This window comes from Callorhinchus milii, unplaced genomic scaffold (genome assembly GCF_018977255.1).
Source record: "Callorhinchus milii isolate IMCB2004 unplaced genomic scaffold, IMCB_Cmil_1.0 Scaffold6, whole genome shotgun sequence".
Taxonomy (NCBI): domain Eukaryota; kingdom Metazoa; phylum Chordata; class Chondrichthyes; order Chimaeriformes; family Callorhinchidae; genus Callorhinchus; species Callorhinchus milii.
The window spans coordinates 29,712,245-29,735,775 of NW_024704747.1; the positions used below are offsets into that span (position 1 = coordinate 29,712,245).

Genomic DNA, 23,531 nt, shown 5'->3' on the forward strand with positions numbered 1-23,531 from the left:
GATATGTATTGTCCACATTATTGTTGGCTGGTATATCAGAGACAAAGTGGGCTGTGGAGTCCTGTAGCTCAGTGGTTTAAGCACTCGCCTCGCAAGCCAGAGGATCTGGGTTCGATTCCCAGCAGGGTGAAATGTTGGGCAAGTTTCCTTACTCCACACGCCTCTGTTTATCCAGCAGTAAGTAGGAAACTGGTAGTTAGTCGATTGGCAGATTGCTTTTCCAGGGGTAATAATCCCTTCAAAAAATAATAATTTGGCCACTCAATCCAAGACTGTTTGTGGGACGCTGCTGTGCACAATTGGCTGCTGCGTTTTGCCCACAAAATACGCAGTCAGTTCACTTTACAGTGTATTCTGTGAAGCGCTTTGAGACGTGATAAGGCTCTATATCAAATGCAAGGATTATTATTTTTATTATAACTGATTGATGCTTTACGATAGAAAAAGCTCACCCTTCCTGGTATCTGACCATTCCTGGGTTATGTTCTTCCTAATGCTATTGCTGGTTTTCAGCCTCACCACTTGTTTCAGTGTTTCAGACTGTTTATTAACACTGAACCTCTCAGCTTCTTTTGTTTGCCATGAATGAATGAGGTTAGTTAGTATTGCACTGAATGGAGACAAGTTCATTCACAGATTGGTCGAGAGAGAGAGAGAGACACCTCGAGCTTGTGCCTGAGGTGCCATACTGTATCTGCTCGAAACGGGAACACATTTGAGGTCTTGCACAATAGGGGATGGATTGGGCTCACAGTGGTAGCAGTAATTAGTTGGATACTGTAATACATGAAAGAGTGCTGGCATCATTTTTGTTCTCTACCTGTCAAATTCAAATGATGCATTAAAAAAGGAATCTAAATCCAATGCTGGTAATTATAACAACTGAGTCAGCCTCGTTAGCACGAGATCGCCTTCCCCAGGGCTGCGAGAGACAGCAGGAGGTAAACTTCTAACATAGAGGCCACATACGACAGGGGGACTTACAGAAGAAAGTGCCACACATTTACATCAAAAATAAACTGGGGCTGGAAATTGTTAGGATGGATTTCCATTTTAGATTTAATGAAAGTACTGTAGCTCAGTGGTCAGAGCACTCGCCTCGCAAGCGAGAGGACCCGGGTTCGATTCCCGGGCAGGTCAAAATGTTGGGCCAGTTTCCTTACTCCGCACACGCACCTCTGGTTACCTGGCAGTAAGTAAGAACCCGGTTGTTAGTCGATTGGCGGATCGCTTTTCCAGGGGCAATAATTCCTTCAAAAATAAATAAAAATAATAGTTTGGTCACTCAACCTATGACGGTACGGGACACTGCTGCGCGCTTCGCAGAATACACTGTCCAGGGAATTGACTGTATATTTTGTGGGCGAAATGCGGCAGCCAATTGCACATGGCAGCGTCCCACAAACAGTCGTGATCAAATTATTACTATTATTTTCTTCAAGGGATTATTACCCCCTGGAAATGCGATCCGCCCAAGGGAAGGCAGAGGCGAGGAGTGTGTTGTCACACTGGCTGCTTGCTCCACCCCTCCCTCCCCTTCCTAGCTGTCAGTTACAGAGTAAAACACCAGCACATTACCCACCTGCCCTCTCGGCCGGCAACTTTAACTCGCGTCAGCAGAGCCATAGGAAGGGTAACAGGAGGGAAATACCTGTGTACTAACCCTCTCTTATTGTTAAAGTTATACTTTTACAAAACCTCTGACGGGTTGTAAGGGAAGCGAGGCATAATCTTATCAACAGTAGCAGCATGGAACGCTTACTTTTTTTTAAACAAGGTTATTTTGTGTGTGAAAAAAAAAGGGTCGGGATTTATATAAGGGCAAAACCTTGACAAATGTACTTGGCTCCCAGCGCTGTAATCTGATTCCTCTCGCCCCTGTTCAACTCTTACACATTAGCCTGAATAATCGTCATTCCTAAGTTCTAGTTCAAAGACACTTGAAAGCAGCCGAATCCCATCAATTCAGCTGCAACGATGGCTCAGATCAGCTTGGCATGTGGTCATTCCTCTTTTCCTACCGAAGAACTCCTACTGATAAAAAATATCCTGAGACAGTAAGATCACTGGCCCGCCTGGCTGCTTCAGACATTCCTCCCATGTGATTGCTTGCACAAGGAGCCCGAGTCAGACTGGAGCTATTCAGCCAGCAGAAGCTAATGAGCCTTTGTAGAGAGAGTGTGTGCTGCTGCTGCTGCTGTTATTAAACAATGGAAGCATATGGTGCAACGATTCCTCTCTCGCTGCTCGGAAGCAAACCGGTTTCATCTCTGAGGCGACATCGGCGCTGCTGAATGGGACGTGTGTTCCTTGCTGCACAAGGTATATTCCTTTTGTTTATCATGGTGTTGGTAATGCAGAGAGAGAGAGAGAGAGAGCGAGAGAGCTTTGTACTGGAGCACTGACAGAGGCGTAGCAGTTGGCTACTCAGGTTCTGCTGTTCACAGAAATGGACTGCTTTAAGTGCATCATTTGTGGATACATCTGTTTATGGACAAGGTTTATGCTTCATGTTTATGCTGCTGTGCACAATTGGCTGCCGCATTTGACCCACAGAATACACAGTCAATTCTCTTTACAGTATACCCTGTGAAGCGCTTTGAGACGTCTCGAAGACGTGATAAGGTGCTGTATCAAATGCAAGGATTATTATTATTATTTTTATTATTGTTATTACATTATCAAAGAATTGTTGATTAGAAGTTTAGCAGCTCTGCAGTCACGATACAGTATAAACAACAGGCAATTAGTATGCACAAGGTGTTATATAAATCATTCGGCACATTGTAAGTTTCACATGGTAAGGGGGAGATGGAGTGGCAGGAGCTTGAATATGGTCAGTTCAGCAAGCAACATCGTTGCTTACCTGGTGTTTTGACGGCGTAAGGCCAGAGGAAAATACCATCATAGTTGGCTATTGGTTGTACTTTGTGCTGTCTGTCTATATTCCTGTTTGTTCCATTAGCCGTGGACTGATGAAGCCTGGGTGTTGCATGGGTTGGCAGTAAGCGTCTGGCAGAGTGAGATCACTGCTAATTCGCCTCTCTCTGATCTTACTGTGCTCCTGTCGAGATAGCAAACATTCATTGGAATGTACCAAACTCCCTTCTCTTTGAAAGCGCTACAATCCTGTACTTTTAAAAGACTTTAGAGGCTGGTCTTGGGGTTGAAGGCAACGGAGTGAATCCTTCATTGATTCCTGAAGTGTTGACTTTGCTTGTTTTATGTCGAAACATTGAGTAGCAAAGGAATATTCCCGTTATAAGGCCGGCTGATAGCACAATCTGAAGTGTATCTGAAAAATATGCCCTGTATCTGATTTTAAAAAATCCGTTTGTTNAAAAAATAGATCACAACGATTGCCTTTGGTTTAGGTGATTGTTATCTTTAATACATTTCTGATGCGTTTTATAGCTTAGCCTACGATTCTCCTACTGGATCTCCTCCACTTGGCCTTCAATGGAAACTTTAGCCAATAGTGGGGGGGTGGGGAGTAGAAAGGGGGCAGGGTTGGCTAGGAAACGAGATGAAGAAAGGTTCAGGAATAGTCTAGTGAACATAGAACCATAGGCACAGGAGGAGGACATTCAGCCCCTTGAGCCTGTTCTACCATTCCATCAGATCATGGCGGATCTGTACCTCAACTCCAATTACCCGCCTCTGCCCTCTATCCCTTGATACCTTGTTCCTAACTCACCTCAGTCTTGAAAATTTTAATCAATCCCAACTATAATCCACAGCCTTTTGGTGGGAGGAGAGGTCCAGATTCGGAAAACATGAAAATACTTGGTCTTTTGGAGGTTCTTCACAAGAGAAGTATCGTGACAGAAGTCCTGCTTTCCCCCCTCCCCTCTCCCCTTCCTCCACCCTCCCCCCTTCAGCCATCCGGTTTGCATCCAATTCATCTCCCTTTGGTAAACCAGAAATCTGGCACAGAAGGAAACTCGTTACACCAAAAGCTTACAACAGCTTGCATCGATTCATCGATATAGGGTCCCAGTGCACGTTAGGTAGCTTTACCTGCTTAAGAGTCTTCAAGACAACGCCTGAGAGTTCCACTTATGTGTCTGGTTTCTGTTTGCCTGGGATAGAGGGTACAAAGTCCTATTCTACATGTTAGGGCTTAGGCTTGTGGGGTTAGCAGGAGCCAAGTGGGAAGATTTCCAACTCTAATTAATTGGCCTGCTCCAGATTCAATCTGCCTGCAATGCAGGAATAATATTCCGCTTGAAACATATTTTTTTTTAAATTGGCAGATCGTTGGTGGTCAGATCACCAATATTGAAGCATTCTACTTACCAACAATACCAATTAAGGAATATCGCTCTGGTGGCCAAAATAATCTGTTTGGAATTTCCAATAGTTTAATTTGAAAATGCTGTTTGTTCACTCTTTTCACTTTGCAAGGCAAGAAATATGTGATTACAACAGAAAATCGATAAGGTGAAATTTTCATAAGCAGAAATTTCTATCGAGATGTCTCAACGATGTGATAAGGCGCTATATTAAATGCAATGATTATTATCATTGTTCTATTATTAGATCTCATTTATTCAAGAAACACAAAAAGAATATTTTTTTTCCTGCTACAGTGGATTTTGTTTATGTAGTGTTGCACAATGCAGTGGCTGAACTCTCTGTAAACATTTATCTATTTGTGCTTCCGATGCCTGGTGCTACAATGTGACCTGCTTACTTTATACAGCCTTGAGCTCAGTACATTTTATTAGTAACATTGCAAGAGATAGAATTTTTAATGTTGCAGCTTTTATGAAGGCAGTTTGTGCCATAATTAGTGTGTGTGTGTGTGTGTGTCTGCACTTTGTGTGTGCGACTCCTTCAAAGCAAGTCTCAAGACCCTCCTATTCGATTGCACCTTCGGCCACCCTCCTACCCCCTACCCTCCCCGCCCTCCACCCCTCCCTCCTGATCCCAACCCCCAGCTCGGGTCCAAATCCCTGACTGTCCAGCGCCTCCTGACGTGAAAGGCGCTGCATTAAGTGTCATTTGTTGCTGTCTGTGTTTTTATCTGCTTTGAAAAGAATACTCCCTGGCGAGTACAGCACTTGATGATCCTAAAAGTGGATGGACAATGGTAATCATTCTTCACGATTTTTACATTGCAATCTTCAGTCGGTAACTCATTCCAGATGTAAATTGGAACATTGTGTGCCTTTGTCCACAGTTTCCAGCTATGTTTCTTGGAACTCCACTGCCTTTTGTGATGCGGTTTGATGTGAAATTCCTTGGATGGGATGAAGTTGTGTGTTGGCCAATTCCCCCCCCCCCCCCCCCCGATTGTAATCTTATTCGACTAACAGGTTTCTCCAGCACTGGGACTGCGATAGATGTTCAGCTCAAAGATGCTTCTTTGTGCAATTAAAGAATTCTGGAATGAATAGCAATGTTCCCACCATCCAAAATAATCACGGCGAGGGACTGTATGGTGGGGGGAATCCAGAACAAGGGGGGCACGATCTTAAAATTAGACCTAGGCCATTTAGGAGTGAAATCAGGAGGCAGTTTTTCACACAAAAGGGTAGTGGAAATCTGGAACTCTCTCCCCCAAAAGGTGTTGGTTACTGGATCCATTCACATCTTCAAGACTGAGGAGGATGGATGTCTGTTAAGTCAAGGGATACTGTAGCTCAGTGGTTAGAGCACTCGCTTTGCAAGTGAGAGACCTGAGTTCAATTCCAGGCGGCGAAACCTTGGGCAAGTTTCCTTACTCCACACAGAGCCTAATAATAATCCCTCCAAAACCCAAAACAATAATAAATTGGTCATTTTCAATCCATATATATGACTGTTTGTGGGACATTGCTGTGCGCAATTGGCTGCCGCGTTCGCCCACAAATATACAGTCAATTCACTTTACAGTGCGTTCTGTGAAGCGCTTTGGGACGTCCTCCCGACGTGAAAAGAGCTATATCAAATGCAAGGATTATTATTATTATTATTATACTGGGCAAGGGCCGGTAATTGGACTTCAGGTACACATCAGCTGTGATCTAATCGAATGGTAGAACAGGCTCGAGGGCCTAAATAGCCTCCTCCTGTTCCTATGCGCCTAAGCCGATCACAATAATGCACTCACGAGTGGGTTTGTCTGGTTTGAGCAGCTCAGGTTTAGTTTTACCTCATTGCCCTGTCTGTAATGTACCGAAACCTGTCGGGAATGTAGACCAGAGAATCAAATGGTGAAACGTCTCAAGACTAACCAAAGCTGTGTATTGATTGTCGTTCACCCAATGCGAACATTTATTCTCTGCTCCACCTATAACAGATTGTACTGTACGTTCTGTACAAAGCCATCCATCAAGGTCATGAATTTTACCACCTTTAATCCAAAATATCGTAAGCAAGTACAATATTTTCAAGGCAAAAAATGATCTAGACAAGAGCAGAGAGAGAGAGCAGAGAGTCACGCTGCAGATACTGGCTGCATTCATTATATTTTGGCAGTTTCCTAATCCTAGCGGTGTCTAGTGCACAGAAACTGTTGAGTTAGTCTCCATGGAAACCCGGGTATTTTTGGCTGCTATAGAGGTTTGCTTGCAGTGTTTTGATTTTCTGTCAGTGAATTGTAAATGAGGAAATACAGTATTTGGTTTCTGGGGGGACAAAAGCGATTCCCCTTTTGTTCTGTATGAAGAGTGCAGTGCAGGCTTTTTTTTTCTAGGGGGAGCTAATGAAATTCAGTACCGCTCAGTCGAGCATCTCCTCAGACTCCCTGGTGACTCAGGTACTCTACTCTGGCTGAAATGTATCCTGCCATTACCTCCCCAGGAATACTTCCTCCTTACATTAGCAGATCTCACCCAATACCATGTGCAAATTAAACCGCCTTCATTTGTTTTGACAGGTCAGGGAACCAGGCAGTCAAAGGGCACAGGGGACCGTCAGCACGGTCAAAGAGGAAGATCTTCAGTCGTGATCTAAAAGAGGGGAAGGAGGGGGGCAAGGCGGAGGGATTGGGGGAGAGCGTTCCAAGGCTTCTGGGCGGAGTGGCTGAAAGTGCAGCCTCCGATGGTGCAGTGGAGGGAACAAGAGACACTCAAGAAGCCAGACCCAGCCTAAAACTAGAATATAAGTTATATTCTTCAGTCACCTCTCACCCCCACCCCCACCCCCCCCCACTGGCTCGGAGGCTAGCCTGATCAATTCACTGTGAATTAACCCAAAATACAATAATAATCCTTACAATTGACATACCGCCTTATCACATAATAATAATAATCCTTGCATTTGATACAGCGCTTTTCACATCTTCGAGACGTCTCAAAGCGCTTCACAGAATATATTGTCAAGTGAATTGACTGTGTATTTTGTGGGCGAAACGCGGAAGCCAATTGTGCACAGCAGCGTCCCCACAAACAGTCGTGCATTGAGTGACCAATATAGGCCAACCTTTAGCCATTCCAATCTAAATATTTCCGTGTGCGTATGTTGGGTGGGGAGGAAGGGTCCCTTTGAAAATCTTGCCGATGTTTTAAATTATAAAGCACCGTAAATTGAAATAGAAATAGAAATAAAGCAAACCCAATGAGGTAACAGTAGGTTCTAATTAAGTACTGCTGGTTAATCCAATCCTTCTCTGAACTTGCCTGCTTTCAAATTATAGACTTCTCTGGTAACTTCTGTATGGGTCACAGAGCTTTCAAAACTATTCTGCTGTTGCCATCCTCGAGTACAGTACAATGTTGTTAGCCAGTGGAGCCTTTTAGTACATTTGCACACACACACACACACACACATAGAGGCTTTGTTCGAGATCACTGACGTAGATCTGTTTGTGTGTTTGTTTTTGTGTCGTCATCGGCAAGTGTGGTCATGTTTTCTTTCATTTCAAAATAAATGTCCAGTATTCAGGTGGCTGTTCATATGCGGCTTTGTGGTTTGTGGAGCCCTGTAGCTCAGTGGTTAGAGCACTCGTCTCGCAAGCGAGAGGACCTGACCTAATTTCCCGGCAGGATGAAACGTTGGGCAAGTTTCCTTACTCCACACGCCTCTGTTTACCAGCAGTAAGTAGGAACCCGGTTGTTAGTCGATTGGTAGATCACTTTTCCAGGTGTAATAATCCCTTCAAATTGTTTTTGAAAATAGCAATAATAATTTGGTCACTCAATCCACAACTGTTTGTGGGACACTGCTGTGCACAATTGGTTTCTGCATTTCGCCCACAAAACATACAGTCAATTCACTTCACCATATATTTTGTGGAACGCTCTGAGACGATGTGTGATAAGGAGCTATGTCAAATGCAAGGATTAGTATCATTATTATTATTTCTATTATTATTATTATCTGCTGAAAGTGATGGGATTTAATGTTACCAATCTAACTTTATTGTATTAGGTACTTAATTCTAAATTTGAGTTTCTGAATTCCTGATTTCCACATGCAAATAGCAAACCTAATATTTCATGATACCCGGATTGTTATTTGAATAATATACTATAATTAGTGCAAAGATGGAACTATTTTCAAAATCACTTTTTTAAGCTTTCCTTAAACATTTGGTCATTTACAAAAAAAAACTCAGCAGAAAAAAACATGTTTGACTTTCATCAACTTCACAGGATTTTCCTTGTCGTCACATGCTGTGCGGATTCTTAAAATGAGCCCAGCAAGTTATCCGACTGTGTACAATAAATTATCAACTCCCACTGGATTTCTCCCAGACTTAATAAGAAATATCTCTGCCTTCGCCCTCCTGTCTGCATGTTCATGCATCAGTTGCAGTGACAATCTCTCTACCTTTGAATGCACAAAGTTGGTGACTTCAATAACAGTTTAACTGATCACCGTCTGCCTTGGAAAAATAACTGTTGAAACGGAATTCCGTTTGAAAGCCCATTTCACGACATCAGTGTTGTACCTCAAACACTATAATTGACCTTAAAATGATTTAAAAAGCTACTTTGTACATTTAATAATAATAATAATTCTTGTGTTTGATATAGCACCTTATCACGTCTTCGAGGCGTGTGCATTTTGTGGGCCAAACACGGCAGCCAATTGCCCACAGCAGTTTCCCACAAATAGTCGTGGATTGAGCAACCACATTATTATTTTTTTGAAGGGATTATTAGCCCTGGAAAAGTGATGCACCAGTTGACGAACTACCGGGTTCCTACTTACTGCTAGGGACGTGTGGAGTAAGGAAACTTGCCTAAGGTTTCACACCTAAGATCTGTTATGAGTTTGTGTACACACCTTGTACCTCGCCTGCCCCAACATTGGCGGGTGGGCCTTCAGCCACTCTGCCCCCATCCTCTGGAACTGCATCCTGAGTCCCTCCATCTCGCCTCCTCCCTCGCCTCCTTCAAGACCCACCTCAAGTCCTTACTCATCGACCAGTCCTTCGGTCACCCTCCTTCCTCCCTCTGGCCTCCACCCTCCTCTTCCCTGACTCCCAGCTCGGGTCCGAAACATTGATTGTCCAGCGCCTTGGGATGTCCTCCCAATGTGAAAGGCGCTGTACACGTGTAATTTTGTTGTTGTTGTGAGTATGCGTCATAACAACAACAAGATTACTATAGTCATGTTAATATTTAAGTGGCCTGTGGCAGCTGATCGTGTCCCTGTCTTTATTCATTGGCCGGGATGTGGAAGGTGCAGGTCACAGCCCGTCTTTCTCTGACAATCCCACCCTCATTGTTGTTACTCTCCAATAATGGCTCTTTGGGTTCAGTGGCGATGACCCTGTCCTGCTGTGAACAGGAGCCAGTTTATCTGGATTTTTAATCACCACATTAGGAGCTTAGTGTACAGGACAGGTCTGAGCTAAATGAATGCACACCCTCCCAGTGGAAAGTGTGCATTCATTCAGGTAATTGATATAACGCCTTATGTCGAAGACTATTACTATTATTGTTATTATTATTATGTCAAATGCAAGGAGTATTAAATATGCAGTTGCAAATAAAGAGTTAAATAAATTCGGGGTTGTTTCTGTAATTTACCCGCTCAGCACATTTACCATCTTTCCTCACATCTGGCGTAACTTAGTTGCTTAGTAAACAATATGTACAAGGTCAGGAAAAGTGGCTCAGCAATAGCAAGCCAAAAGGCAGCAGCCACATTAGCTCAACTGCCGGTCCAATTTGCTGCTTGTTATCGCATCTCTTTGTAGATGTAGCTCAACACACAAATCACTTCCCCTTTAAACATGTGTCAAGTCTTAAATACATTTTCCAGTGGCAATAAAAATAAGCAGTTTTATCATCCCCCCCCCCACAAAAAATTAACCATTTCTTTTATAGATTCTTTTAATATAATAATTTGGTCACTCAATCCACGACTGTTTGTGGGACACTGCTGTGCGCAATTGGCTGCCGCGTTTCGCCCACAAAACATACAGTCAATTCACTTTACAGTATATTCTGTGAAGCGCTTTGAGACGTCTCGAAGACGTGATAAGGCACTGTAACAAATGCAAGGATTATTATTATTATTATCATCAGATCAAACAATTCCTTCCAGCCTGCACTCATAGAAGAAAGACTCAGCAGTTACAAACGGTGAATAAACAGTTAATGCTGAGAGCCTGAGATCTGCATGTGTTCCTTTGAAATCCAGAGGCATAACTGTGTACCATTCAACGTTTAAGAGGTTTGACTTTGTGCAGTCGGAATTGGAAACGCTGGTGTGCAGGTTGTAGACTCACACCATTGCCCTCTGCACCTTGACCCATTTCTTGCTAATCATGGACGTTGACTTCAAGAATGAATGGCAAAGGGCAATGTCTAGAGGGCACATTGAGCATCGCTGAGCTCCAGCTTCAGTGCACAGAAGCTCAATAGTGAAGAAAATAAATGCAAAGTAGTAACTTTATGCTTTGTGGATCACTGGGTTCAGCTGTTGCCTTTACATGGGTGTAGTTGCAATATTTTGGTACACCATCTGAAATCGCCCTTACACTATATCCAACAAATAATAATCCTTGCATTTGACATAGCGCCTTATCATATCTTTGAGACGTCTCAAAGCGCTTCAAAGAATATACTGTACAGTGTAGCGACTGTGTATTTTGTGGCGAAACATCTCAGGCGTGAGTCATATTCAACTGTTTGTGAAGTTTATTTTTGATATTGGTCTTCAGTTTGTGGGTTCAATATCAAACTGACAATTTCACTTGTTCCGATTACAGCTATTAATCGTTTGATACGTCACCATGAGTGGGATTCTGAAGAGAAAATTCGAAGATGTTGAAGGAGCATCACCTTGCTCCTCAGTCAGGGAGTCGGATAATGAAATGTCCAGCAGTGAAAGTGCGGAGAGTGGAGACAGTGTCAACCCCTCCACGTCTAGTCCCTTTACCCGTAAGTATCGTATTGTGTGATGTGTTGTGTGCTGTGTTTACATGTAAGCCTAGGTCGCACTCTTCCCCCACACCCACCCTTGTTCACTTCCCACATCCTGTCTGTATTACAACGAGTCCCAAAGATGTAAATGTCAGAAGGTGTGTTGAAAATAAATAGAATTGTGAAGTGTTTGGGACGGAGGAGAAACATTGCACAGTTTGCTTGAAAAAAATCACAGACCTTATCCTAGTTTTACATCCATTATCAGCCCATGTTGGAATGTTATATCTTTATATAATCAGCTTCTGCCTAAATTCACTTTAAACTATGTGCGCAAGTCAGGAATCATAATACCAAACTCTAGATGGGCTTATTTTTCCAGGATCAAGAATTATGAGATCTGCTAAACTATTTGCATTGGACAAAAATTTTGGAAACGTATTATTTGTGGTTAGTTTATTATCGTCACGGGAATCTTGTTTGAATATTTTTGGCCAGAGAAATAACTAATAAACGTTAACCAATTTTGTATTCACACTATTCAAAGCAGCAAGTGTTTTGCGGAACAGTAAATATTTGTGTTGAATGCAGAGAGAAATCTTCACCCGCCCACTCTAAGATCAAGTTATAAATATAGAAATATATATTTACACAAACATATATGTGAAGTACAAATACTTTACAACACAAGGCCTAGTTATCAAATCAACTACTCAGATGTAGTTGAAAAGTTCAGATCTTGATAGAAAGCTATTCAAAGCATGCAAACTTGAGGTTTTGAGTAAGAAATATATTTATGTTTCTCCTGGTTCTTGCAAGATCAGATCTACTGTTAAACTTGGGTTGATTCATAAACAGTTTTCCCAATGTAAAAAGGTTGTGAACTATTTCCTAGAGTGGCTGACGGTGTGTGTTAGTCACAATGGACTATAACAAGAGACGATGGAGACGCAAGCGTTTTGAGTGTAGTGAGAGCGATTTGATAATCACAGCAAATGAACAATGAAAACTCTCGTAGAGGAAGGACAGTCTAATAAAGATTTCAGCGCTCGTTACGAATGCAAATGTATTTCTGGGAAAATATGAGCTATTAGTACAATGATTCAGTGGCTGACAGCTGGAATTAGCACTCAGAGACCAACAGCAACAACAACATGCACATATATAGCGTCCCTCACGCAGCGGAGCATCCCAGATCAGCACAATACTGATTCCCTGAGCCGGCAAAGAATCCATGTCTGACATCAGCTGAGTGAGTGGAAGCCCTCTATTGACTTAACACAGCATCAATCAATCCCCCGCCATGGTGCTGAGCTGTGCTAGTCTTGTTTCTCCTAACATTAAGAGATTTGTCATTCAAAACATCATTGAAGTATAGGTCAATTGCTTCCTGCATAATAGTCTTTAATATTGAGAGTCTTCGTGAAAAAATGATGGCAAATGTTTTGTCTTGCATTGTCATCGTATTTAAGGGACACATAACATACGTGCCAGGTTGGATGCTGGTTACTTTTTTGTGTCATACGTTGGTGAACATATTTGAAGAAAGTTTTCCTGGTACCTTTACCGTGAAGAATGTGGCCCTTCTGTGTTCTTTACTTCGAGACACTACCCGGCTTGAAGGGCGCTATATAAATGCATGTTGTTGTTGCTTTCGCATTATGTTTAGGGTATGTGCCAGCGTTCCTCATATCTGGATTTTCATAGGAATGCTTGTATCCTGCTCAATATCAACCGAACCCTTTCCTCTGTTTATTTTAAAATGGTCAAAAACACATTTGGAAAATAGAGCAGTTTTTTTTTATTGATGCATGACTGGCCCTGTTGAGCTGAACACCCCAGTGCTCTACAAATCTACGTACTATACAACACTCCCTTCACTGCAGGAACTCGATCCATATAAAAGCACACACTGAATGAAGGCAGGGTAAATGCTTGATTTATTCCAGATGTTTAGAACTTGTTATATTTCTGTGGCAGTTGTTACTGGGAATATAATAATCTAGTTGTGAAGTCAATTCTACTTAAGTGAATTTTTCTGTGAAATTGAAAATCCTAAACCATTTTCTATACCCTTGTGGCGTTCATTCTTATTCACTGAATAAGTTAGGCCATAAATTCCAATGAATTGAATATGGTACAGTGTTTTTGGCACCTTGTATATTTTACAAGGATTATAGCACAAATTATATAGGCATTTTTTGGTATTTTGTCTGGTGTGATATGATATTAATACAATAAACTGATAACCTGTGGCTCCAAGGGATAAAGGCTCAGTGATGAGTTATCAGATAAGGCGAGTTAGGCATCAATATAATATAATATATAATATATAAAAATACATCAATAAATGCAGCCGGGACATTGACAGACTGATGACTTCACTAGCAGTGACAAGTTAAGCCAGGGTCTAGGTATGAGTAGTTTGCTCTAACGTAAATGTTGTTGTGTTTCTGGAAACGAAACTCAAACTATTGCATATGCAGCTCCTTTTCAAATAGGGATTCTGGCCCTCGGCAGCCAAAAGGTTGGATCACCCTACTTTGCAGTGTATCCTGTGAAGCATTTTGAGGAGTCTTGGCGACATAAGGCGCCAAATCAAATGGAAAGATTAGACGCAATTTGAACTCTTTGGTATTAACGTGGAGCTCCAATTTACAACACTAGGGCATATTAAGCCTAATAAACATGTCCACCATCCTACATAACACATCCGTTCTAATGACGCTGAGGAGAGAGGTGCTGAGTAGCAGGCCAGATGCTTCCCCTCAGGAGAGAAAGAGAGACCTGGGCCTCTGGCCAGTCTTGTACTTCTCTTAACAGCCGTTTGTAAGTAGTGGTAGCAGTGGCCTGGGAGCAGGTCTTCCAGCCCCAGTTGATGCACAATACAAGACCACCGGGGGGAAAGCAGAGAAAAAATAATCCCCGAAAGAGAATTTTACCCATATTCCTGAAAACAAAATAAAACTTGTGCATTTATCACAACCACTTTGATTACTTTGAATTCATATTCATAGAATTATACACAAAAGGAGGCCATTCGGCCTATTGTGTCTGTGTCGGCTCTTTGAAAAGAGCTATCCAATTGAATCCCACTCCCCCACGCTCTTCCCATAGCTCTGCAAACTTGTCCTCCCCAAATAATTATCTACTTCTCTCTTAAAAGTTGTTATTGAATCGGTTTCCACCAGCCTTTAGGCAATGCATTCCAGATCCCAACAACTCGCTGTGCAAAAAAAGTTCTCCTCACCTCCCCTCTGTTTCTTTTAACAACTATTTTAAATCGCTGTCCTCGGGTTACCGACCCACCCGCCAGTGGGAATAGTTTCTCCTTGTTCACCCTAATCGAATCCCTTCATAATTTTGAAAAATTCTATTAAGTCTCCTCTTAACCTTCTCTGCTCCAAGGAGAATAATCCCAGTTTCTCTACCTCTCCTGATAACTGAAGCCCCTCATTCCTGGTACCATTCTGGTCAATCTCCTTTGCTCCCTCTCCAGTGCCTTGACATCCTTCCCAAAGTGTGGGGCCCAGAACTGAACCCAGTCTCTCGCTGAGGCCTCACCAGTGTTTTATATAAAGGTTCATCATAACTTCCTGACTTGTGTATTCTTTGCCCTATAAAGCCTCGTATCCCATGTGCTTTTTTAACAGCTTTATCTGCCTGTCCGGCCACCTTCAAAGGTTTACTATATGACCCCCAGGTCTCTCTGTTCCTTCACCCCCTTTAAGATTGTACCATCAGCTTATATTGCCTCTCCTCATTCTCCTCATATTGCGATAGGTTGAAGAGTAAAAATAATTTTTCTGAAGGGATTAGTATCCCCGGAATAGCGATCCACCAATCGAATAAAATAATGCATCATGCTATTCAATGAAGATGTCAATATTAAATGGTAATGAAATCACAATTCACTTTACAGTATGTCCTGTGAAGCGCTTTGAGACGCCTCAAAGACATGATAAGGGCTATATCAAATGCAAGGATTATTATTATTATTATAGTAAAGCTCTCAGACCTTTTAGCCTCCTAAGTAAAACATCTCTGGAACATGAACTGTTATCGTCCAGAAGTCTACGAGGTAAATGTAGGCAGGTTTTTTTTTTTTTGCTTTAAAATCAATTGTTTATAACAAATGGATGATTATCTCATGAGAAACCTTTTCAATTCACAGAAAAACCTGGATCTATTGACTGTCTCAGCGAAACAGTGTTGGCTCGTCTTTAAAGCCAATCATCGCACAGTGCAGTTTTAAGTCTGCGTCTCTTTAGCCGGATGGAAAACGCATTGAATAACTTGTCCACTGGAGGGTGATAGTCAGCATATTTCACCACTCTGAATAACATTTTACCCAGAAACTGTGGCATAAATTCTCATCCCACAATACGAAACCGTAGGCAAGTTTTGCCCACAAAATATACAGCAGTCAATTCACTTTTACTGTATATTCTGTGAAGCGCTTTGAGGCGTCTGCAAGACGTGGTAAGGCTCTGTATCAAATGCAAGGATTATTATTATTGTTCTCATCAGCGTTTTATTAAAGTTAAGACTGCAATTGGTACTAAATTTGAAAGAATCGATAGACTGATGACGATATACTTTCCAATCAGCTCCTTTCCTAAAGTTCTCAATGTCAAATCCGTGTGCATGGAATTGTGTCCCGTTTTGTCTTCTTCTGGGACAAGAGTAAGAACGTGGACGATAAAAAAAAAAATTCGGTACCAGCAAATCATTGACGGCTTCGGTTGTGGTTTGGGTTTGGCTCTTACAGCATCGTCGATCCTCAAGAGAGAGAAGCGGATGAGGACAAAAAATGTACGCTTTGACTACGTGACGGTGTATTATTTCACACGGCGCCAAGGGTTCACCAGTGTCCCTAGCCAGGGGGGCAGCACGTTGGGTATGGCTAACAGGCACAGCTGTGTGCGGCAGTACACACTGGGGGAATTCGCTCTGGAACAAGAGAAACTCCACCAAGAGATGCTGAAAGAGCACCTGAAGGAGGAAAAGCTCAGCTCCCTCAAGCTGAAGGTAAAATAAAATTCATTCGTGGTTTTTTTTTGAGGACCAGGGTTCGATTCCCGGCTGGGCAGGGCAAACCTTAGGCAAGTTTCCTGACTCCCCCCACACGCACATCACACCCATCTCTTATTTACATAGCAGTAAGTAGGAACCCTGTTGTTAGTCGATTAAGGGGAAGGGCTTTTCTTCCAAAAAAAATGAATATATGAAATAGAGTGCAAATCCAGAAACAACATCCTCGCTGGCAAAGCTTTATACTGTCCTGCACATGTGCCAGTGAATCTCTGCCCAAATCAAAGCCAATTCACCATCAAATATTCAGAGATACACAGCAACGAAGACAGATTGCCTGCAACTTTCTACGACAAATGTTAATGGTGTGTTTTTTCCCCTCCTCTTTGGCAGCTGACAAAAAACGGTACGGTGGAGTCTGAGGAAGCGAACACGCTGACTCTCGATGACATTTCCGACGATGATATTGACCTGGACAACACAGAGGTTGATGACTATTTCTTCTTACAACCGCTGCCAACCAAAAAGCGAAGGGCGTTATTACGAGCTTCGGGGGTTAAAAAGATCGACGGGGAAGAGAAACATGAACTGCGGGCCATCAGAGTATCGAGAGAGGATTGCGGGTGTGACTGTCGAATATACTGTGACCCTGAGCTGTGTGCCTGTAGTCAGGCGGGCATTAAATGTCAGGTGAGATATTGCTGGAGTTATTACCGTTGATTATCTGAGATGACATTATTTGGTTGCAAATATACTATTACATTTCACTTCCTGGCTGTTGGTGGTATATTGCTGAATATAAATTGACTGCCAAATATGCCAACAAAATGCAGTCTATCCTGTGACGCAATCCCGACGTGAAAGCGCTATATCAAATGTGAGGATTATCATTTTATCTATTGCATAGTATGTAACACGGAACGCAGTGTTTGTATAATAATTGACTGCGGATCGCTTTTCCAGGGGTAATAATCCCGTCAAAAAAAAAATTATAATAATAATTTGGTCACTCAATCCACGACTGTGTGCGGGGACGCTGCTCAGCACAGCTGGCTGCTGCGCTTCACCCACAAAACACATGGTCAGTTCACTTGACAGTGTATCCTGTGAAGCACTTTGAGACATCTCGAAGACGTGATGAGGCGCTGTGTCAAAGGTCAGGATTATTATTATTCTGATAACAACATTTGGGTCTTTCTGGCCAGGTTGACCGGATGTCGTTTCCGTGTGGATGTACAAAGGAAGGCTGCAGTAACACTGCCGGGAGGATAGAGTTTAACCCCATCAGGGTACGGACACACTTCTTGCACACGATTATGAAGCTGGAGTTGGAGAAGAGCCAGCAGCAGGTGGTGGGGATGGAGAACGGGTTTGCGGGTGAGCTGAGCGCTCACACCAGCCACCTGATCCAGAGCCAGAGCCAGCCTGCCCAGGAGTACTCCCTGCCGGACAGCTTCGACATCGAGAACGAACCCGAAACCGCGGTCATGCACCTTCAGTCTGCGGAGGAGCTGGACTGGCAGGTGGAAGACGAAGAGGAGGAGGAGGAGGAAGAGGAGGAGGAGGACGACGGCAGCAGTTTGTGCAGTGGGATCACAGACTCCAGTCTGCACAGCCTGGCGGCCAGTGAGTCAGACGAAGAGACAGACAGCAAAGCCGAGAGCTTCAGCGAGGTGTTAGCTGCCCCGGACGGGACGCAGTCCGAAGCCATTCCTCTCTCGTCCGTGCTGTGCTTCGCCGATGGGACCTCTGCCCGGCACGACAGCCCGGAAGATTCCCCCGATTACCCCTCGGCGTTATGTTATCAGGTCGAGGGCAGCGCTGGCACAGCCCTGACCACCACCTCCGCCCCTCCCCCTACCACGGCCCACCCGGGCAAGGAACCTTTTTGCGCAGAAGCCGCTTTAACGTCGTCCAGCCTCGCGGGGAAGAGGAGTCAGGGGCACGGATCGCTTTCGCTGGTGCCTTTCGGCTCTGCCGCCGGGCAGTGCGGGGAGGACGCCCAGCAGCTGGGGGGGGTGGGCTTTGGTGGCAGCCCCTCCGTCATCGTCTGCTGCCCGTCAGGACACGGGCACGGTGCTCAGTGTAACGGGCTGTACCCCCAGCAGCCACAGCCCAGCCGCTCGCCAGCACAGCTGCCGAGCTATTTAAGCGGCCACCCTCAAGACAGCTTTGTTACTGCTCCAAACAGTGATCTTTATGCACCCGGTCAGGCACTGGAGAACAGCATTGTCCTCCCTGAGGCCAAGGCACTGCTCGAAGAGACGATCAAAACGTCAGTGGTGGAAACGGTGTCTGTTTGAAAGTCCGCTCATTTCTCTCTCCATCTTTTTCTTTCTCTCTCTCTCTCTCCTTCCTCCTCAACCCTCCCTCCGCCGTTAGTCAGAATAGGAAGGATACATAATTTAAATGGTTCAATCTATGTATTGCTTTTTTTTAAAAAAAAACGAGAAAAAAAAAAAAAAGTCCACAAAGAATATTTAGGGAAAAGAAAAACAAACAAAAAAAAAACACACTTAATAATCGTGGTTTATTTACACCATTCGCTTTCGATGCTTTTTAAAAAAGACTGCAAAGAGAGCGGTTGGATTGGAAGCGAGACTTGATACGAATTCTTTATCCACAGCAATGAGATGCTGCAATGGACCTGATGTGTTCTGGTACCAGACATCCCAGTGTCTCAATCAATCACGGGACTTTCAGAAGCGTTTTAACAGTCGAGCATTAATCGTCGGAGGATGTGAAGATTTATACCACAGGCACTTACACTGCATACAGAACTCAAATAAGGTCTTGGGTTTGCCACAAACACCTGCGGATGGAGCTTCTTAATGTACATGTGAAAATTGTGAACAGATCTATCGTTTCATCTGTGAATTTATTTATGCCAGCGAGTGCGGAATTATGTAAAGTATAAATTAAATATTCCTATTGAATTAAAAATGGGAAGCACATCTGATGGCAGTGCACACACACACACACACACACACACGAGAGGAGACTGAAACACCATAGTCAGCAACAAAAGGCTTTGGTTTGCTAGGATATAGATTTCATTCTGAGTTAAGGTTCTATTTTGTTCACGATGGAAGTGGGCAACTTTTATCATGGAACCATTCTTTTACGGTCAACTTTCAGGCAGCAATGTGCAATATCAACGCTGCCCAGACACCCGAGGGAATGCGAAGCTCATTGTGGCCACATCCCACAGCTTAATGAGTCACTACACTTTACAGTATATTCTGTGAAGCGCTTTCAGATGTCTCGACGATGTGATGAGGCGCTATATCAAATGTAAGGATTATTATTATCCAGACTTGAGGTTATGGTTCGGATCTTACAGGATGTGCCAATTGTTTCCAGCTTCAGTGCTCCATTGCCAATCCCGATCTGATCACATTGTGGACAATAAGTACTACAGACTCCAAATGTTTCAGCTCCACTCCTGTTCCCACCATTGACAAGAGCAGCAGGACTACATTTCTTCCAGCAAGCAGATTAAAGTGATGCCTTTTGCTTAGAAATAAAATGTCCCGTTTTTTTGCTAAGCTCTATCTTTGCCATTTGATAAATGCGAAGGATTCTGGGCTCAAAAGAATTTTTGAATTTTACAAAAAAACTCAGAAAGACATCTATAAATGTTGGTTAAGATGACACCTTTTAAGACCTTGATTTTATTTTGCAAACGCTTATTAAGTCAACCGCTGTCTCACTTCAGAGTAGTATTAACTTTTACTTTATAGCTCAATTTCTCACTGAGGGTGAAGCATTGCCAATATTTTCTGACACTACAAGACGTTTTCAATCATGTGATCTCAGAGATGATTAGCTTTGGTAAGATCAAGAAAAAAAAAGTTCTTATAACTTACAATAAGTCATTGATTGGTGCCATTTCATAAAGCATTCCGGGAGGAAACGGTCCATTTTGATTGATACATTCCCACAAGGGGTAATGCTGTAAATAAGCCATTGCTCAGGTGCCATTTCTAAAGTGATGTGGTTTTGACAATGTCTCTATAAAGGGAAATATTTACAAATTCCCCTTGGACAGAAAAAATATCTTTATAAGTGCACATTGTCAAAGTCGCAACAGCTCAAAGTTGGATGAGAGCACAGGTAATCAAACTGCAGATGGAGGGGCTGGTTTGTCTGAACCTTTGTATTAATAAAGACAGCAAAGGAATAGATACAATAATATGTTTGGCGATGGGGAGGTGGGGGTCTGAAGGCTGGGGCATGTTCAGCTCACATGTAGCTTCTTACTCTACATTCACTTTACAGTGTATCCCGTGAAGCGCTTTGAGACGTCCCGAAGACGTGATAAGGCGCTGTATCAAATGCAAGGATTGCTATTGTTATTATTATTATTATTAACTGGACCCTTAATTTTAATGCATTCAGTTCACAAAGTGCTTCGACTTGAGTTTGGATTTATCAAACTGAAATACTCAGAAAGCACAAGTGCGCTTTTACCATTAATAAAAAAATAATTCTGCACCTGACATTTCATACATCATCACAGGCAGCATCCACATCATCTCAGGCACACTGACACCGAATTCAGAGGCAGGCTTCCCTTACCCAGGTTTGTACTGATCTACTTGAACTTTGTTCTGAGTTGTGTCAAAATGTAAAATCATCACCATCCCCTTTTAGATGAAATTCATTCCATTCATCGCGGAGTCTTTGTGTAGCAGTGTGGGGGGAAAAAAAAAGCCTTAGCAGCTAACCTTCAACCATACACACAGTACCACACCACTACCTCCGTAATCTGCAGCGTAGCCACTCAGTCTGTGATCAGCTGTTTGTCTCAACCTCAAGATGGTCACTTGCTGGAATTAAGACTTGTAACTAGTTACGGTCAGTCAAAAAAAAAAGCTGCCAAAAATATAGCTAAAATTTTATTTTGACACATGTTTAAAGTCCTGCATTGAGAAGGTAAAATTCATGAGTACTATTTCCTTTCACTTCAATCTTTCTTTAGCATGTGATGACAGAGAGGAAAATAACTGGTGGTTGGTTGATACAGGTGCTGGATTTAACTAATTGTCATCTAGAAATAGTTGGATTCCTACGCTGCAGAACCCATTCTAATATAATTATGCCTTACCGAAATGCTAAAAACAAACAGATAAACTATCATTTAGACTTTTGACGTGATTTCACCTGAAGTCAACGTATTTGTGAACTACTTAAACTTCGGAGTCAAATCTCAAAGAAATTCAGAAGTGGCTAATTTATCAATACTCTGATCTCCAATACATTCTTAAGAGTTTGACAATAGAGTAACGTCAGTTGGCTTTATACGTTGTATCTAAAGTATCTGACACGAGGGCAATTTGAGATTGATTGATGCCAACTTCAAATTGGTCCTTTGCTTCACTGCACTAAGGCTACAAGATATCTATCAACATTCGTGTTGTACCTCAAATGTCACACTTTAAGGTGTAGCGTTTGAAGAAAATTATGAAAAAGTAAATACGATTTGATACTTGACACTTCAAATAAAAGGATAGTCCTGATGCATTTCATTTCCAAGCGCACCAACATCGAGTGAGGTCTCAAAGCTAGCATGAATGACTGCAAGTTGAGCGAATCCGATTTCCCAAGACAGTGGTCTAACCCAGAAAATGGCCACAGACTAGACTTTCTCTAACGTTTAACAATCGCTAAACACTTTTGACAACGGATAAAATCAGTTACTGAACAATTCACACAAGTCAACAGTACTGGGCAACACTGATGTACATAAAGTCTATGTCAAACTGATTTTTATAGCGGCATGGTTAACTACTGAATATTAGGAATTCTACAAAAGCAGTTAAGGGAGTCGGGACTTAAAGTCCCCGTTACATATTGAGATCATTTCTATCAGAAAATAAGGTCTGGGAAAGAGCAAAATGTGCATTACCCATGATTGGCGCTGAACATGTTTTTGCAGTTGTCAGTGGTGCCACAAGGAGAAAATGAAGTTATTCCATCACAACAGCTGGCTCAATCCATTAGCTCAAATCTAAAGTAGTTATGCACTAATTTGGTTCAAAACCACAATCGCTGAGAACATTATTTGTGTCTTTAAAAGGTGACCAGAAATGAAAGATATTAAAGGAACCAAATCAGCCTTGTTCGTTTACAAAGGCACGTCATTTTTAGAAGTTGCATTAAATATTTTCCTTCACTAAAGAATTATTAAAAAGCTGACTAGAAGTTCCTCAAATCATATTTGAACGACAGTTTAGTTGTCTTGTTCGGACCTAACTGCACATGAACATCACTTGCGTTGCTATTCTAGAAAAACTGTGGATAATACGAGAATTTATGCAGTCAATCGATGAAACTAGTCGTGCCAAAAGCCGAGCGAAAAGTAGGCTACAAAAGCCACATAATCTTAACACCTGAACTCAACCTGGATCTTGTAATAAGCTTTTCCACAGTAGTTGTATCCGTTCAATATTTATTATGAATGATAATACAAACATTTGATGTATTTATTGTGGTTTGTTGCAACAGTATAATTGCAAACGAGTTTTCTTTCCTCCTAAATCTTACGTGTAATATCTTTTTGTTGCTGGTGTATTAGTGCTAATTGTAAGAGCTGTACATTGTGTTATAATGAGCTTGAGTTCTCTGATGTTCAATGGTTTGCACTCCAGCTATAGGGGGGGGATGCAGGTTTCACAGTTGTTGGATTTGCTTGCATCTTGGGGCCTGTAAAACTGGACAAAATGTATTGTTTCAGAAGTTCTTTGCCTTCTTTGCACATGCAATTGTCGCTTCTAGATGGTCAAAATGTGACAACTCTATGTTTTGATTATTCCACATTGCTGTAGAAAATGAGGCCAAAATACAGTGCTAATTGAATTTTCATTCTTGTCAGCTTTTGTTTTTTGTTGTTTCTTCATTTCCAGCGACAATGGGGATAAAACACCTGAGCTGTTCTTAAAAAGTATTTTCTAAAAAATGCACAGATACAGAATTACCGAGATATTACGTGTAGAACAATAAACACTGACATGAATTGTGCATCCAACAAAGTTTGGTAATATGGTGTCCAGTACAATTCCTTTTCTGAGACTTTTCATAGGAAAATACAAGATCAAATCTCAAGTGACTCAAATTATGGACAATATTGATATTAAGCCTCACTGCAGTTTTGCTGTTTCATTAATCTCTCAGGTCGGAGGCAGG

At 42.4% G+C, this 23,531-nt stretch overlaps 1 protein-coding gene across 1 annotated transcript in view; it reads left to right on the forward strand.

Moving 5' to 3' along the window:
• Positions 1–19,286, forward strand: part of csrnp3 (cysteine-serine-rich nuclear protein 3) — a 30,191-nt gene extending 10,905 nt beyond the window's left edge. The window contains exons 3-6 of the mRNA XM_007889860.2: positions 11,156–11,327; positions 16,081–16,340; positions 16,737–17,033; positions 17,549–19,286. Of these exons, the coding sequence (XP_007888051.1) occupies positions 11,180–11,327; positions 16,081–16,340; positions 16,737–17,033; positions 17,549–18,646 (1,803 nt within the window). The 5' untranslated portion in view covers positions 11,156–11,179 and the 3' untranslated portion in view covers positions 18,647–19,286. The remainder of the gene's footprint in view (positions 1–11,155; positions 11,328–16,080; positions 16,341–16,736; positions 17,034–17,548) is intronic.
• The last annotated feature ends 4,245 nt before the right edge of the window (positions 19,287–23,531 follow it).